Source organism: Pelophylax lessonae (genome assembly GCF_965119305.1).
Source record: "Pelophylax lessonae genome assembly, chromosome: 7".
Lineage (NCBI taxonomy): Eukaryota > Metazoa > Chordata > Amphibia > Anura > Ranidae > Pelophylax > Pelophylax lessonae.
The window spans coordinates 268862209-268879390 of NC_138774.1; the positions used below are offsets into that span (position 1 = coordinate 268862209).

The 17182-nt window shown below is 41.1% G+C and overlaps 1 protein-coding gene across 5 annotated transcripts in view; it reads right to left on the reverse strand.

Annotated features, from left to right (window-relative positions):
* Window positions 1–5689: 5689 nt before the first annotated feature.
* Window positions 5690–17182, reverse strand: part of SLC25A25 (solute carrier family 25 member 25) — a 47792-nt gene continuing 36299 nt past the window's right edge. For 2 of the 5 annotated variants that reach the window (XM_082263455.1, XM_082263457.1), the window contains exons 2-11: window positions 11557–11683; window positions 10771–10858; window positions 10505–10540; window positions 10279–10390; window positions 9377–9535; window positions 8520–8672; window positions 7684–7791; window positions 7435–7602; window positions 6980–7130; window positions 5690–6396 (exon numbers count right to left, since the gene is read on the reverse strand). In XM_082263455.1, coding sequence (XP_082119581.1) covers window positions 6212–6396; window positions 6980–7130; window positions 7435–7602; window positions 7684–7791; window positions 8520–8672; window positions 9377–9535; window positions 10279–10390; window positions 10505–10540; window positions 10771–10858; window positions 11557–11683 — 1287 coding nt within the window. In that variant the 3' untranslated portion in view covers window positions 5690–6211. Of the gene's footprint in view, window positions 6397–6979; window positions 7131–7434; window positions 7603–7683; window positions 7792–8519; window positions 8673–9376; window positions 9536–10278; window positions 10391–10504; window positions 10541–10770; window positions 10859–11556; window positions 11684–13566; window positions 13814–17182 lie in introns of those variants that run through there. The other 3 variants (XM_082263458.1, XM_082263459.1, XM_082263456.1) reach the window with 3 other exon arrangements.

The following is a 17182-nucleotide window of genomic DNA, read 5'->3' on the forward strand; positions in this document are numbered from 1 at the left end:
GCGTAGAAGGTGCAATAGTGCATTAACCTTTTCTAAAAATCGATTTAATGGAACAAGGACGTGAAGGAATAAAGACGTGAAGGAATAAAGACGTGAAGGAATAAAGACGTGAAGGAATAAAGACGTGAAGGAATAAAGACGTGAAGGAATAAAGACGTGAAGGAATAAAGACGTGAAGGAATAAAGACGTGAAGGAATAAAGACGTGAAGGAATAAAGACGTGAAGGAATAAAGACGTGAAGGAATAAAGACGTGAAGGAATAAAGACGTGAAGGAATAAAGACGTGAAGGAAGGAAGACGTGAAGGAATAAAGACGTGAAGGAATAAAGACGTGAAGGAATAAAGACGTGAAGGAATAAAGACGTGAAGGAATAAAGACGTGAAGGAATAAAGACGTGAAGGAATAAAGACGTGAAAGAATAAGACGTGAAAGAATAAGACGTGAAAGAATAAGACGTGAAACTGCATGTAGAGTAACACACTGTTCGATCGTGCATGACAACACTATAGTGTTACTCTGTTGCTGTTAGAGTTAAACACATTCACAGAATGCAGACAGGCCGTGCACTATCCAGGCATTTACATCCCAAGAATGTGGTCTAATATCCAGTAAAAAGAACGATATCTGCTTATCACTGCAAAGTCATGCCCAGTTTGAGCTTCAGGTTCTCCTAATCAACATATATGACTAGGATCACCCCTTCATGAAATTTCTTATAAATTATGTAATTTTTATTTCAGTGAAATCCCCATCAAACTGTCTGCATCCACCTATGATATACCAGTATTGATACACAGGAGCAGATCGTGACATTGAATTTTAACGTAGTTTCCCCTCCACAGTGAGCAGAAGCCTTGCTCACGAACTATCCGCACAAAGACTTCTGTGATGGATATGGTGTTGCTGAGTGAACCTGCAGCAGAAAAAGGCAAGCCATGCGCTCAGAACTTGCTTCTAATCCCAGTATAATGATATATAACCTGCTTGTGGAGAATTGTATAATCCCAGTGGGAACGTGCTAGCGTGTTCAGAAAACTCATTAACAATTGCAACACTTGGACCTGGCATTGACCACAATCTGCCAACAGATTACCAGTAGAAGCTACTCAGTAAACCAGTCCCATGCACAGTGAAAGTCCTCTTCTGAACTAACACTGTTCAAGAAATATGCCAGTTTTGCCAGATGGAAAATTAAAAGCATTAAAACAGAAATACAACCAAATTAGAAAAAGTTGTACACCGATTTCTCTAAATCTTTAAATATAACATGTATTCCCATCACTGGCTTTTTCATTAGTAAGAAAAGCCTAATGGGCAATACACACTATACAATGGTCTTTAGATTTACCAAAACCATATAATATGAGGTCAAATCTAAACCCTTTCAATTTGTATGCAGTCAGGCAGTCCCTTGCACTACATAGTTGGAAGGTTAATCTAAAGGAAATCTAACAAAAGTTATAAAGTGTGTATCCAGCTTAAAGTTTAAATGACGTTGTATGAAAAACTACAGTACACCAAGTAAGATATAAGATGAGGACAGCTCCCACATAGGGGCTCCAAAATCTGAATAAAATGACAGTGAAACATGAGGATCCTTCTTGCACTAAAAGTTATATATACACAGAATTTCATTTTATTAATTCTGTACCCTTTAAGTAGCAGCACACTATTACTCATATTACCATACTCCTAAGCACATAGGGTTACTCCTTTTATATCTCTGTGTTTTAAGAGCTATTGTGAGTATCTTTTGCACTAAAAGTACAGCTGCCCCGGAGCTTCTTATATGACCTTTTTACACAAACCTCGACCCCAAAATGGCTGAATGCCAAGCAACCTGTACTCTTCAAAAAGCACACAGTGAGCTAAAAAGGCAGAAGTCATTCATAATGTGCAGAACAAAGTTCAGCATTCCTCCATTTATCTCTGACCGGGATTACACAATTCTCCTTGCCCTCGTGAACACAGTGCAAACAGTGCAATGAAAGTTGTGATAGAGCTTGCATCATTAATCAATGAACATTTCCCTCTATAAAAAAAAGCAGCTATGTCTAAATACCCACATGTGTGGCATTACCCAATAAACCCTGCAGGGCTGCATGTGAAGGGAAGCCACACATGTCCACAACAGTACCAGCCACAAGATGCCTCCTCCACATTCCATTTTGTTTCTCCTCCATGTAAACTCATTAGGCTCAATGTGGTTTTATCAAATGCCAGCAGTTCCTGTCCCCAAAGACATCTGGTGTGATGAAACGCATCAGACAGAGCATTTGTAGGGACGTCATCACACATGGATTGAGCACTGTTTTTTATTCTACACACAGTTTTACCTTTTTGTTTGCGAGTATCTTTTTACTACATTCACTTTTTTTCCCCAAAATTGCTTTAATGCGCTATAGCGCCTTTGTACTTCTCCATTTGAGGCCATGCTGTTCCTGTAATTAAAGGGTAATGTCACCATCTCCCCACCAAAAAGCGTGCCCGCGCTGAGTGCTGCTGTGATCTGATCCTAAAGTGGTATGGAGAGGATTGCATCCATCTTTGAGGCTCCATGCCCACGGCACACGTTTACACACAAGTGCTATCGACCGGATTACCAAATAATCGGATAATGTGGCGTTGGATAACAGTGGAATGTCAAAAACTGATTTTCACAAAATACTCCAGACTATTTTTGCATTTATTAAGTTTAATGCACATTTTATTACTGAAGTTGTAATATTTACTTATTGTCAGCAAGTTGTTTTTTATTTAAAGCAATAGTACAACTATTTTGTTTTTAGTTAATACTTTAGGGGTATTAACGCATTTGAGTTGAAACCAAGAGGTCACTTTCACTGTATTCGGCATATGTGATAACCTGGCATACAATGCTATATATGACTGGCTGGTACAATACGGCTTTCAAATGCTATATTATGTGGACCTGTGTTACATGTTGTATAGCTACGTGTGTTATGCACTTGCTTTGACTATGAAAAATCTGAAGCTGGGTACACATGTACCGAAAGACAGCTGATTCAACAGGAACTAGCCAGCTTTTGGTATGTCTGTACTCTCCAACAGAAACCAGTCGTTACACCGGCTTCAGTTAAACAATTATGCTGGAAAACCGGCATTCAATCAGCATTTGAAGCCCTGATCTTGTGTATTCTAACAGGAAGAAGAGGGGGAGGGGAGAAGTCCCCACTTCCACTTTGCTTTTGTGGATGCTGGGAGCTATGAGTTTTTCCGTTCAACCTGCTGGGTTTTTTAAAGAAAAAAAAAAACCCTGCATGTATGCCCTGCTTAATAAAGTTTCCTTAAGAAAAAAAAAATCCTCCACTTCTTGGCGTTTCCAGTACCAAGATGATTCTGCAAGTTAGGCCTCTTTCACACGGAACGGACCGTATTTCGATCCGCTCCGGCATTTTTTTTTTTTTTACGGACACGTATGTCCGCATATCATCCCATCCGTTTGCGGATGATATACGGACATAATGTATGTCTATGGGAGATGACACCGCTGACATCCGATTTTGCACGGAAGAAAAATAGGGTTCTGTTCGATTCCAAAAAACGGAACAGAACTGAAAGAACGCAAATCGGATGTCAGTGGATGGTCATACGCTGACATCTGCAATCCCATTGACATGCATTATGTCCGTATATCACCCGCAAACGGATAGGGTGATATACGGACATACGGAACGGCCGTGTGAAAGAGGCCTTACTCTATTTCTGCTACCATAACCAAATAAAGTCTCCAGCTGTAGTAGACATTGTCTAATTAAATTCACTGGAAGAATTATTTCCCCTTGTCATAGGCACAGCAGATAGAGCTCAACAGGTACAAATGGCACCAATAGAAACCCCACGATAAGATGGTGGGCTTGACACTAGCTCCTACTCAAACCAATAGATTTGTTTTAAAGTGGAACAAAAAAAAAAACTTTAAAAACCGGGGGAGAGTGTATAGTGTATAAAGTACCAAACCATTCACTCATTCTCACAACATCCTATTTAAAGTGCAAATTATCTTTATGAGGTCTGAACAGATTGCTTATCCGTTTGTGGGTCCCATAAACGTTTCCTTTGATCCCAATGACCTCAAAACCTACTAGAAACCACCGACTTTGAAACTTGATGCCAGCTGCTTCCCCTCCCAACAGGTTAGAGTCCACTGTTCAGAAAGGAGCAGCTCTTAGGTAAGAACTTAAGACCAGGGCAGAGGTGACTGTGGGTATTTGACCAAAGTACCCCAACTGCCAACTATATGGTCTGACACTTGTATACTCAGCAAAAAAATAAAAGTTAGTCAAATAAAAAAGGCCATAATACTATATCTATAATTATAACATCTGTAAAAATATTTCACTGTTATTTTCTTTTAAATAAATATATAATAAATATACAAGCTAGGCAGTAAAAACCATGGAACAAAATAAACACAATGAGGAATGTGCAAGCAAACACTGTCCTGGATGGACACAGACTATGGTCTTGTGTGGGACAACAGCATTTGCAAAACTTAAGACACTGTGCTGCTGCTAGGTTACTTTACTAAAGTAAATGATATCATAACAGCTGTGAGGCAGCTAAGAAGCCAGAGGTGAGTCTTAGCAGGTCAGCGACCTGCAGAGGTGCCAATTTTGTAAGTTGAGCAGACGCCCCTGAGCCTCATCAAATCAAATTTCGAACAACTCAGTAGAATGCTCTGATTGAAGGAAACTGGCTGCCTTGAACTTGGGTCGGGCAACAACAAGCAAACCAGATAACCTGGTGCGGAGTTACATAGAGTCAGGGCTGTGGTTACAATTCACAGGCCCCCCACCCAAAAAAAACAATATTTTTGCCAAAAAATATACAATACATTAAAAGTGGACACAAATATAACAGTTACAAAAATCTAACTAAACCCAAAAGAAAATACTATTGAGTAAATAAATAAAGTTGTGTGTGAATGAGGTCTTGAGGCTCAGTCACATTGGCACTGTACCTCATACATTGTGGATCAGTAGTTTATGTGGCTGGAATGCAGGCAGCCTAGGTTACGCTATGGGGACGCAGCAGTTATACAAACAGCCACAGGTTGTAATTTGACAGGAGCGTGGATATAGGTGTAAAGCACTGAACAGAGTGTGCATTTGGAACCGGTTACCCACCCCTGTCAAAGACCTGCATCTTTTCTCTATAGCCACTGCATCCCCATAGAATAATAGGCAGCGCCAGCCAAGCAAACTGCTCATTCACACTGTATTGGCAGGAGTATTGGTGTGAATGAGCCCTTCATTTTTTTTTTTACAATTTTTTTCACATTGTGGGAGTGGGGCAGGACTTTGGTCAAATATCATGGGGTCCAAGTAGAACCCCCATGTCTCACTTTTGAGTCCGAAAAGAAATTGAGCACTAAAGCTGAATTAACTGGACGTGTGTATTGAGGCTCCCTTTTCATTCACAAACGATTCGAAGCATAGTAAAACCGTTTAATATGCTTCAGTTATGAATGAGTGATCAGTACCGGTCACCCATCGTGTTCATTCAGAAAAGGAGGAGGCCAGTAAATATGACACAGGTCCACCTATGTGGCTCCTTCTGCAGCAGCTGAAAGCTGGAGGGAGAAGTGGAGAAGCTCGTTTTCAGAGCCACACAGGCAGATCGGTTCCAGTTAATTTCCCCTCAGTGGTGTTGTGCCAAATCACACTCCTTGTCCACAATCAAATTCCCTCTGCTTGTCAGCTGCCCAGGCCTGAAGCCCATACAAGAGGATCAGCTGCCCTGAAAAAGTATATTGTCCTCATCTCTGACTGCTGCCTCAGCAATAGCACTGTTAATATGCATGCTGTATGACATATATTCAGTACATTAAGTACATTCAGAGAACTCATGCTGGCACATCATAAGCTCAATACATAAAATAAGCCGAGTGTACACACACAAAAAAATAAAAAATAAAATGTAAACACATTTCCAGCGTGGAAGATGCTACTGGTCCCCCCTAACCAAGGGGCATGGAATGAGGCCAATCGTCGATTAGGTGAGGGGTTCCTAGCATAGAGAGGCAAAGTCTCACATCCTTCTGTTTCTCGGCTTATCACAGCTTTACCCCGTTCGTTTTAGTGTTAAACACATTCACAGAATGAAGACGGGACACTTCACATCCAGGGAGTGATACCCCAAGAATGAAGTCTAATGTCCAGCAATGGCATGACATTCGCTTCTTATCACCGCGAAGTTACGCCCAGTGTGAGCTTTAGGTTTTCATACACAACGTAGCTGATGCTGACGGCTGGGATCACCTTCATGAAATTGGGGGCCAGGCCTCGGTACAGTCCAATAGCGCCTTCAGTCTTTATGATATGTTTGAAGAGACTGCTCATAGTCAGCTGTGGAGCTCCTTCAATGGAAGCTGCAGAGGGGAGAAATAAAAAGCAGGTCAACCATAATGTTTCACGCTTCTAGAGATAAATTGGTTAGTGCAGAGATCCAAGACCGCATAACACCCCCCACAGTAAATCAAGACATATACATACATAGTTAGCCAGGTTGCAAAAAGACACAAGTACATGTCAGCACCTTAAACTCTGAAGTTGGAGAACAGAGAAGTGCCTGGTAAGAAATTTGCCATGATCAAGAGACCCAGTGAAATGAAAATCTGCCTGGGACAGAAAAAAAAATCCTTCAGGGTGCCCTTAGACATGGGAGGGCAATACAAAGGGGTGCCTTGGGCAAGCACTCATTTAGTTTATACTTAAAGTAGGGAGGGGAGATCTACGTGCGCTATTCTGTCCTGCCCGAAGGCATTCACAGCCCTGAAATAGATAATCGACCTGCCCATCTATCATCTGAGCTCGGTTTTATCATTAGCTTTCAAGGTGCTCCAAGTATTTTTTTTTTTTTTTTCTGCAGTAAAAGGATTGCTTGTCTATTGTTAGCTTGGATAAATGCAGATTCTTACAAATATAAATCCTCAGATTGACAAGTGTACTCACCCTGTCCCTGCATGCGTGTCCTGACCAGAGCTAGGGGATAGCTGGCGAGCTGCCCACATGTACTGGATATGGTCCCGCAGGCCAGTAACACAAAGACGCCAGGGTCTGCACTGCTTGTAGCATAACGACTTAGCCAGGCGTTCTTCAGAGTCTTCAAGAAAAAAAAAAAAAAGTGGTTAGAGCAAGAAACCTTCTACAAAACAATATCACTGTCTGGAAAAGGTTTAATTGAAGCAGATGATTACAAGGAGTGTTTTACTAACATTAAAAAATGGAAAAGCTAGACATTTCTAGAAGTAGGGTCATAATAATGTAAGTTATTGAACAGTGCAGAGGGAAATCGCTAAGCGAATATCCAAAGCCTGGATTCACATGTTCAAAGTCCAAAATAAATTGCAGATACATTTGCTCATCTCTTACAGCTACATTTTAACTATAGGGCCCTAGTGGCTTACCTCATATACTGCCAAGTCAATACCAGCATAAGGAATAATCCCTAGCATGTTGGGTACATATCCTTTGTAGAACGCAGACATCCCTTCCTTCAGCAAAATCTTTTTGCCACAGTCCAACATCCCTTGATATTGGCCAGTCTTCCTCAGAGCCATCCTCGTTTTCAAAACCTGTAACCATTAGGAAAAGTGCATAAGTGCCAACTTCATAACCACAGGTTGGATCACAATTCCAGCAGCTAATGTCCTCACCTCCATGGGGTATATACTGCTCTGGGCAATTACTCCAGCTAGAGACCCTGCCACCAATCTCTCACGAATGCCTAAGGTCTCTTGGTCACTCCCAATGAAACGTTTAATCTAGAAAAAGCAAGTTAATAAAAACAGTGAGAAAAAAAAAATACAAAGATACAAAAAAAAAACAAAAAAACCAACATCTATTTTCCCCACACTTTCAATATTACCCTCAGATAGCAGCTTACCAACACACTGTGTTCCCACACTATCCAAAATGAAATCAAATAATGCAGCGCTACTAGGTACCTACAATTTACTACAGTTCTACTTATACATGTGACAAAATTACCATCTAAATCTGTGCATCTTAACAAAAAAAAAAAATCTTAAAAAAAAAAAAAAGAAAAACAAAAAGCCACTTGTGCTTTATCTGTGTGATAATGAGCTTAAATGAAACTGAACCACTTAATTTACCTTGCTTAACTTCTGTCTACTTCATTTGTACATTAGAGAAGTGCTCAAAAATTATAAATACACTTCTCATAGTGCTTACCGTTAAAAATCAAGGATTTAAAACAAATTTAAAAACACATGGATGTGTGCACAACGTACCAGTGCACCGTGGTATCCAGCTAGATAATTTCCCCTGTATAGGTACTGATACACTGTATACACATTCAGGTGAGTTTTTAAAGTTTGTTTGGAATAAAGTAGGTTTTAGCACTAGAAAAAGCACCCTTATTAGCTAACATGGAAGAATAAAGTCTACACAAAACTGACTCAATCTGTCTGCATTCACCTTTGACATTCTGCCAGCATTATTACATAGCAGCAGATCGTGACAAACTCACCTGTTCATAAGCCATGAACTTAATAGCAGACTCTGGAGCAATTTTAATGACATTAATGCCATTTCCCCGCCACAGCGAGCGGTAGCCTCCTTCACGGACCATCTGCATAAAGCCCCCTGCCATGGACATTGTGTTGCTGCGTGAAGCGTGAACCTGCAAGAGAAAAACATGAGGCATGCGTTTAGAAATCACTTCTAATCCCGGCACAATGGATTCTGCTTTTTTGTAGAAAACTTTGTAATCCCAGCAGGAATGCATAATAACTCTCAGTACTTCAGTTAAAGACCTGTTGCTCAGCTGCTAGTGCGTCACTACTATAATACGTCTTTCAGAAAACCGTGATTAACAACTGCAACACATGGACCTGGAGCTGGCGTTGATGGTAATCAGCCAATACATCATTACCAGTAGAAGCTACTCAGTAAACCAGTCCATGCACATAGCGGGGTTGAAAGAACTTCCACAAATTTTTCTAATTAAGAATTCTTTAAAAATCAAGCCTCCACAAAGCATAAGGTTCTTTCTGCAGCCGCCACAAACCTCTTTTTTTTTTTAACATAAATTTTAAACCCCAAAATGGCTGAATGCCAAGGGAAGAACCTGTACTGCTCTATAGCACACAGTGAGCTAAAAAGGCAAATGTCATTCATAATGTGCAGGACAAAGTTCAGCATTCCTCCATTTATCTCTGACTGCGATTACACAATTCTCCTTGCCTTCGTTAACAAAATGCAATGAAAAAAGTTGTGACAGAGCTTGCATCATTAATCAATACTGAATATGTCACCATATAAAAGAAGAAACTATGTCCAAATACCCAGACGGTGTGGCATGATTGCCCCATAAAATCTACTAACCTGCATGATGACCTTCAGCCGATCTAGGGGAGCCGTACATGTCCGAGACACAGCGCCAGCCCCGCCACCAGCCACAAGATGCCTCCACCACATTCCAGTTTGTTTCTCCTCCACGGTAAACTCATCAGGCACAATGAGGTTTTCTCCAACGTCAAAGATCTGCAAAGGGAGCAGCGAGATGGAATCAATGTTGGCACTATCCAGCCAGTATGTATAAACCATACTCTACCCTAAGCAGCTTTATAGCTGCCGGTCAGGCCTGTTCCCTAAAAGTACTTTAGCAGAGAATGGTAAAGAATTCTTTTGCAGAAGGTTATGTAAAAAAAGGGAAGCACATCCGGTTCCTACAGCACAAAAGCCTCAGGCTACAGGGGGGTGGAACTAACCAGCATAGGCTGAGTTGGACCAGTTATTCTCTGCATGCAATTCGCTGCCGGAGTTTTACGATATGGTTTTTGCTCACCTAATAGCAGATACAGCAAGTTTGTTACAAGACATGGGCTGCTCAGACCTGCAGACAGGTCCTCTAAGGAATGCCAGTTACGTTTCAATTAAACCCCCAAAATGCCAAACCTAGGTGAACAAGGAACAGCAGGTGATTGTTAATACCCAGCAATGGTTTATTAGATCACTGTCCACAGATCACTACAAACATTCGGAAACTTATTTTAACAGAAACTCGTCTCCTCAGCTGGGCTGAAAACTTGGTCATATATACAATGGTGTATTCCTGCAGCCTAAAGACCAGACTGATACCCCTAAAAATGGTCAGGCCCTGCTTATGTTGGAGTATTCCGCTGCACACACTTCATCCCATTTCACAGTATGAAAAGCATTTTAGCATCCAGTTTCATCAAAGCATGCCGAAACAAGACAAAGGAAGTGTTTAAATTTGCACTTACTGTAGAGTGTTTCCAGTAAAGGATGATTTCTGGAATGTTCTCAGCAGGATGTAAGAGATGGTAATCCCTCCACTCATTCCAGTCTATGGTCATTGTACCATTTTTATCCATGCTGAAAGACAAAGGCCAATGCATAGGGGTCAGTGATTTCCGAGAAAAACACAGGCAACCATGCACAAGCACAGCAAGACACAGCGGGAAGGGTACAAGAGGACAGCATACTTACTGGGCGACAGGACCCCAGCGGTGTCCCGTCCTAATTCTGACAGCCACACAGACAGAAGCAAAAGGAAAGACAGCACAGATAAACAGTTACTGTTACTCCCTGCCAGAAAGTATTTGTGGGCAACTCTGGGATTACTAGACTAGATCACTTTAGTTTTTTTGGGGGGTGAAAGCGAGAAGAGAAACACGAGAAGGAGTCATCAGCACAATACAGGACAGACTACAGAATTTGAAGACAGACTTGGTTGATGGGTATTGTGTGCTTACCGTTTAAGGATTTTCTCTGCCTGCTGCTCGGAGATATTTACACCAAGGTCACGGAGAGATTGCATTATTTCCTGCACATCAATTCGACCTGGAAGAGGAGCAAAAAAAAAAAAAAAAATAGAAAATCAATAAAATTATATTTAAAGATTAAGTTTAAAGTTTTAAGTTCAGAATACTTCAAAAGACCATGTCTCTGAGCAAACAGATCATGGCAAAACAATTGTAACCTCATAGAACACCTGGCCTCGCTCTGACTTGAGTCTCATGGACTGCTGACATTCATAGGTTGACTTGTTCTAGAACTATAAATGGAGGCCACAGAAATAATAAACTGCCAGATTGTGATCTACAACTTCAATAGATGAGGTTATCACTATATTTGTAAAAGGCTATTTGTACTTTAAGTGAATTTATGATATGCATTTAATAAGACAGGGCACAGAAAAAAGTAATGCCATCTAAGCTTGGCCAACAACTTGACAAAACTATCCGAAATTAATTCAACACTTGCAACTGGGATGACTAAATGTAAACTTCTGAAGCAAGCAAGCCTGATCTAAGTGTAACAAGGCTCTTTGGGGGGCAAGGTATTGGACATCATATTTTGATGCCAGCAGTATTTCATAGTCGCAATAGCTGCTGAGGTTGCACACACATTTAGACTGCTTTAGTAAGCCAATTCATAAAACTGAGAACTTCTTGGCAAGTAAGCTTCGGAAAGCAGCTGCCTCACTATTCTGTGTCTGCCTGTGGTGATTCCTCAGTAAGACAAACTGCATTACTAACCATCATTCTTTTTATCCAGACTGCGGAAGACCAATCGGAGCTTCTTCTCATGGTCACGAAGGTAGTGCACAAACTCCTCGAAGTCCAGTTGCCCATCCTGGTCCTTATCTCCAGCTTTCACTATCTTCTGTTATGGAAGAAAAAGGAGAAACAGATTTGCATTGTCATTCTTTATGCATGATCATCATCAACTGGCATGCTGCCTCTGGAAAGCGCAGGATAGAACTGGAAAAAGCATAAGCGGCTACAGAAACAGTCTACAAAACAAATCATTTATCTGGGGCATACAGGAACCTAAACCTCAGGGAAGCCAACATTATATGCAAACTTGAGTTAAAACGTTGGACAGATCCTAATGATGGAAATGTGTGAGTCTCAAAATTGGACGACAAAGGATTTTAAACGGACTAGGTGAGAAGCCATTGTACATGGCACAGAGGCACCTGATGGGGTTAATAGGCACCAATTGCAATGCCACCGGAGGATGAGTGAGATCAGCAGAGAGATTTACAGTGACCTTTGTAAACTGTCTGAGCTGCAGTCACAGGACTCCATCAGAGGACACGGAGTGCTGACAGCTAAAGATAGTTGAGTGTGTGACATTACACGCTGGCCAGCGGGCGCACAGTTTACCTTAAGCAAATTCTATAATCATGGGATGGTGATAATGTTACAGATTCATAAATAACTTTAAACCGGTACATATGTCAAACACATACCAAAGACCCTATTTACCGTTTTTTCATTTTTGTGTAAAATGTACAAATAGAAAAAAAAAAAAAAAACCATAGACCAGGTAATCCACAGCTCCCAAAAATATAAAAGCTTTTCCCAATTGTAGCGAATAGAACTACAGATTCCTCGGCTGGGGGGGGGGGGGGCGGGGGGGATTCTTAGTTGTAGATACTAGATTGTAAGCTCCAACGAGCAGGGCCCTCTAATTCCTCCTGTATTGAATTGTAACTGTCTTCCTCATATCATATGAGATAGAGAGAGATTTATAATATATATAATATAAAAGTCTTCCCTCATATTGTAAAGCGCTGCGCAAACTGTTGGCACTATATAAATCCTGCATTATAACCAACACCATGACTAGCCCTGAACCGCACATATCTATATCAATTGTCAAGCACATGATCACATCAACTATGGAGACTGAAGAGCTCCAAGCTACAGTAGGGTCAGAATCTAAAGCAGCAATACGATTAATAATTCATCCCATCACTACAGGCTTTTAGCAAATTCTAATTTTGAAAAAAAAAAAAAAAAATCTGATGCAGTATTTTAGCTTTTATGAGAGCCAAATCAGTATGTCTGAAAAAACGTTGCACACAAAATAAAATTGTCTAGGTTGAGTATATATGAAACGGGACCAAATGAAGTGCTATTTTTTTTTTAATAATTGGGCAACTAATATAAACCAATAAATGACTGATCATTTTCTGAACCGGCACAACCTCTCTCCGATTCACCACTAGAAGCAACTGCTGCAGTGAAACAACTTCAGGCATTCACATGGCGAGCGCTATGAACATGTAACAAAACATGCAAGAAACTGCCAAAAAGCCTGACTGCAGAATGCATTGTGAACTGCAAAAAAAAAAAAAAAAAAAAAATTTGAATATTTATATTACACACCGTTGTCAAAAGTTGTCCCATTTATAAATAAGCCATGAAAACCCTGCATGCATTAATACAGCATTTAAATAATTGCTAAGAAAAAAAAAATCCCACTACTGGAAAATTGTGTTATCTGGTTGCAAAAATTTCAAAAAAAAAAAATTTCAAAAAAGTTCACACACTTGAAAGTAAAGATCTTCACAACCAACTTTTAAAAAAAAAAAAAAAAAAATGATATCAATGTGTGGGTATTTGTAAGATACAAAGGACGAGGAATTTTGTAAAATCTTCCCTTTACAAAAAAGGTAATAGTGTAAAATACAACTGCACTCCTTTACTACACGAGCGAGACAAAGGACATCCAGTGTAAAGCAGCCATAAGCTCACCTGTCTCCACTGCCTGTAAGTTGAAAACTCCTGAGATGGAATAAAAAGGCTTAGCCTGAAAATGGACTTCAGCTCTGAAGGTAATCCATTGGACTCAAAGTACTGAAACTCTGACTGAGAGTCATCTGACACGGGCACATACAAGCACAGACAAAGCATCTTGGAGATGCTTTACACCTGCGTCAGCTCTGGACTCCTCTACAGCTCCACGCTTTCTCTACAGTAAATGCTGAACCCGGCAGGTTACAAGACTAGGTGCCTGTGCTCAGCTCCTATTGGCCGATACAGACCAACCCCTTCCCATTGAAGTCTGCCTAACTGGCAGAACCAGCCTTCTACAGCTGACCAATCCCAGCGAAGCCAAGTCACTGAATGTGACAAAGGATTCTCCAGCCACATAAATGGACAACTCCCTGGAATGTTGCTATGGGACAGCAGCTGATAAGGTTACCAGGCTAAAGGGAAAGAAGACCCCCTAGTGACATCAATTACTGAACACATCACAAGGTGCATTCCTTAAAATGTTACATAGATTCAGTAGCACAATGCTATGACATGGCAAGACCCGACACTTGTTTACATATATAAATAGATATATTTGAGCTTTGCTATAAAAAGCCTGTGCTCACAAGTTCAATAAAAAAAAAAAACAAAAAAAAAACCTAACCAATCATCATCTTGGCCTAATAAGTACAATGACAAAAAAAAAAAAAAAAAAAGGCAAAGTACTAAATAAATAAAAAGGCTGCTCAGAGGAAACAAAATACCTCCTCATTATAAGGCCTCTTGCACACAAAACTCCCATTGAGCATCTCGCAGCTTGAAAAAGCTCAGTACAGTTTTTTTTAATGAGCTAATATATAGCCCCTTAATTGTAATGTGCCTGTGCACACAGGCATGTAAACAAGCGCTGTGCATTCTTCAGTAAAAACAAAATAGAAAAATCTGCATTTTTAGTCAGTAATTTACACCTCAATGCACGCAAATGCTCATTTACATACAGAAGTGAGAAAGATTTCATGCATTTGCTCAAAAATACATAAAAAAAAAAAAAAAAAAAAAGTCTGGAAAAAGTAGATGCTCAAACAGGAGTATTGTGTGCAAGAGGCCTTAAATTGCATCTAAATGCAAACATTTAAAATGTGTTACATGCATTCCTCTATTGTCTGAAGGGTAATCCTTAGGTTTTCTACACTGTTCAAAAAAATTAAAGGAACACCTTTTAATCAGATTATAGCATCAAGTCAATTTAACTCCTGGGATATTGATCTGGTCAGTTAAGTAGCAGAGGGGGTTGTTGATCAGTTTCAGCAGCTTTGATGTGAACTATGATGAACTTGTGAACTTTGATGTGAGGTGCACTAGGTGGACAACAATGAGACGACCTCCAAAACAGAAATGGTTTTACAGGTGGAGGCCACCGACATTTTCCCTACTCATCTTTTCTGACTTTTTCACTAGTTTTGCATTTGAGTAGGGTCAGTGTCACTACTGGTCGCATGAGGCGATACCTGGACCCTATAGAGGTTGCACAGGCAGTCAATACGTGCCTTGCCAGGAGGTTCGCTGTGTCTCCCAGCACAGTCTCAAGAGCAAGGGGGAGATCCCAGGAGACAGGCAGGTACTCTAGGAGAACTGGACAGGGCCATAGAAGGTCCTTAGCCCATCACCAGGACCGGTATCTGCTCCTTTGTACAAGTAGGAAAAGGATGAGCACTGCCAGAGTCCTACAAAATGATCTCCTGCAGGCCACTGGGGTGAATTTCTCTGACCAAAAGAGCAGTGACAGACGTGAAAGTCTGGAGAACGTTATGCTACCTGGTAGCATTGTTCAGCATGACCAGTTTTGTTGCTGGGTCAGTGATGGTCTGGAGAGGCATATCCATCCATGGGAGGGACACACAGACCTCTACAGGCTGGACAATGGTACCCTGACTGTCAGGTATCCAGGATCAAATCCTGGGACCCATTGTCAGACCCTACGCTGGTGCACGACAATGTCTGGCCTCATGTGGCGTGAGTATACAGCCAGTTCCTGGAGGATGAAGGACATGACCCATTGAATTGCCCCCCCCCCCCTGCTCATCTGACATAAAGCCAATGGAACACCTCTGGGACATTATGTTTCGGTCCATTTGACACTGCCAGGTTGCACCTCAGTCTGTTCAGGAGCTCAGTGATGCCTTTTTCCATAACCCTGAATGTTGTGATCCGAGATGCACGTCCAAGAGTCTTTTAAAAGTAGCCATACTCCGTGTAGCTACCACCAATTGTGGAAGAGAGTTCCACATTCTCACCGCCCTTACAGTGAAGAACCCCTTATGCAGCTTAAGGGTAAACCATCTCTCCTCTAATCTTTTTGTGTGGCCACGTGTCCTCTTACACTCCTTGAGTGTAAATAGTTTTTTCCCTATGCTGGGATCACCATTGAGGTATTTGTAAATCGCCATCATGTCCCCTCTCAGGCCTCTCTTCTCCAGGGAGAATTAAGCGCTTGTAATCGCTCCTCATAGTTAAGGCCCTGCAATCCCCCAATTAGTTTAGTTGCGCTTCTTTGGACTCTTCTCCAGTTCCAACACATCTGAGGATTGGTGACCAGAACTGGACAGAATACTCCAGATGTGGGCGGACCACAATTTTATAAAGTGGTAGGATTATAGCTTTATTTCTGGAATATACCTCCTTCCTTATGCATGCTAATATTCTACCAGCTTTGGCTTGACATTGCATGCTATTGCTTAGTCTATCTTCTACTAAAACCCCCAGATCCTTCTCAATCCTGGATTCCCCAGAGGCCCCCCCCCCCCCCCAGAGCATAATTTGCATTATTTTTTTTTTAGCCCCCAAGTGCAATACCTTACATTTCTCCACATAAAATCTAATTTGCCCTGTAGTTGCCCACTTTTTTGTTCAGATCATTCTGTAAGATTTCTATATCTTGATGAGAAGTTATTGCCCTGCCTACATTTGTGTCATCCACGAAAAAAGAGATTGAGTTATTGATCCCTTCCTCCATGTAACGGAGCAAAATTGGTCCCAGGACTGAGCCTTGGGGGACCCCACTTAACTCATAGTCAGACTGGTCTGGAGTGGTATCACCACCCTTTGGACACGCCAATGTAACCAGCTTTCTATCCAGAACAAACCTTTTGGTCGATGCCTGCAGACCTTATTTTGTAGATTAGGAGTTTGTGGGGAACTGTGCCGAATGCCTTAGCAAAATCCAGATACACCACATCCACAGGTCTCCACCCATCTAGCTCACCCCCTCGTCAAATGTTAATTGGTTTGGCCAGAATGTCCTTTTGTAAACTCATGCTGATTATACTGTTGTCCTTCGCCAATTCTTGGATATAGTCCCTTATCATCCCTGACAATAATTTACATACAATTGATGTCAGACTGACGGCCTGTAATTTCCTGGAATATGCCTCTGCCCTTTTTTTAATAGTGGTATTACATTGGCTTTCCGCCAATCACCTGGTAAAGTTCCTGTCAATATACTGTCTGCAAAGATCATGAACAATTGTCTAGATATAACCCTACTGAGTTACTTGAGTACTCTTGGGTGCAAACCATCCAGTCCTGGTGATTTGCGTTAATGTTATCAAGTCTT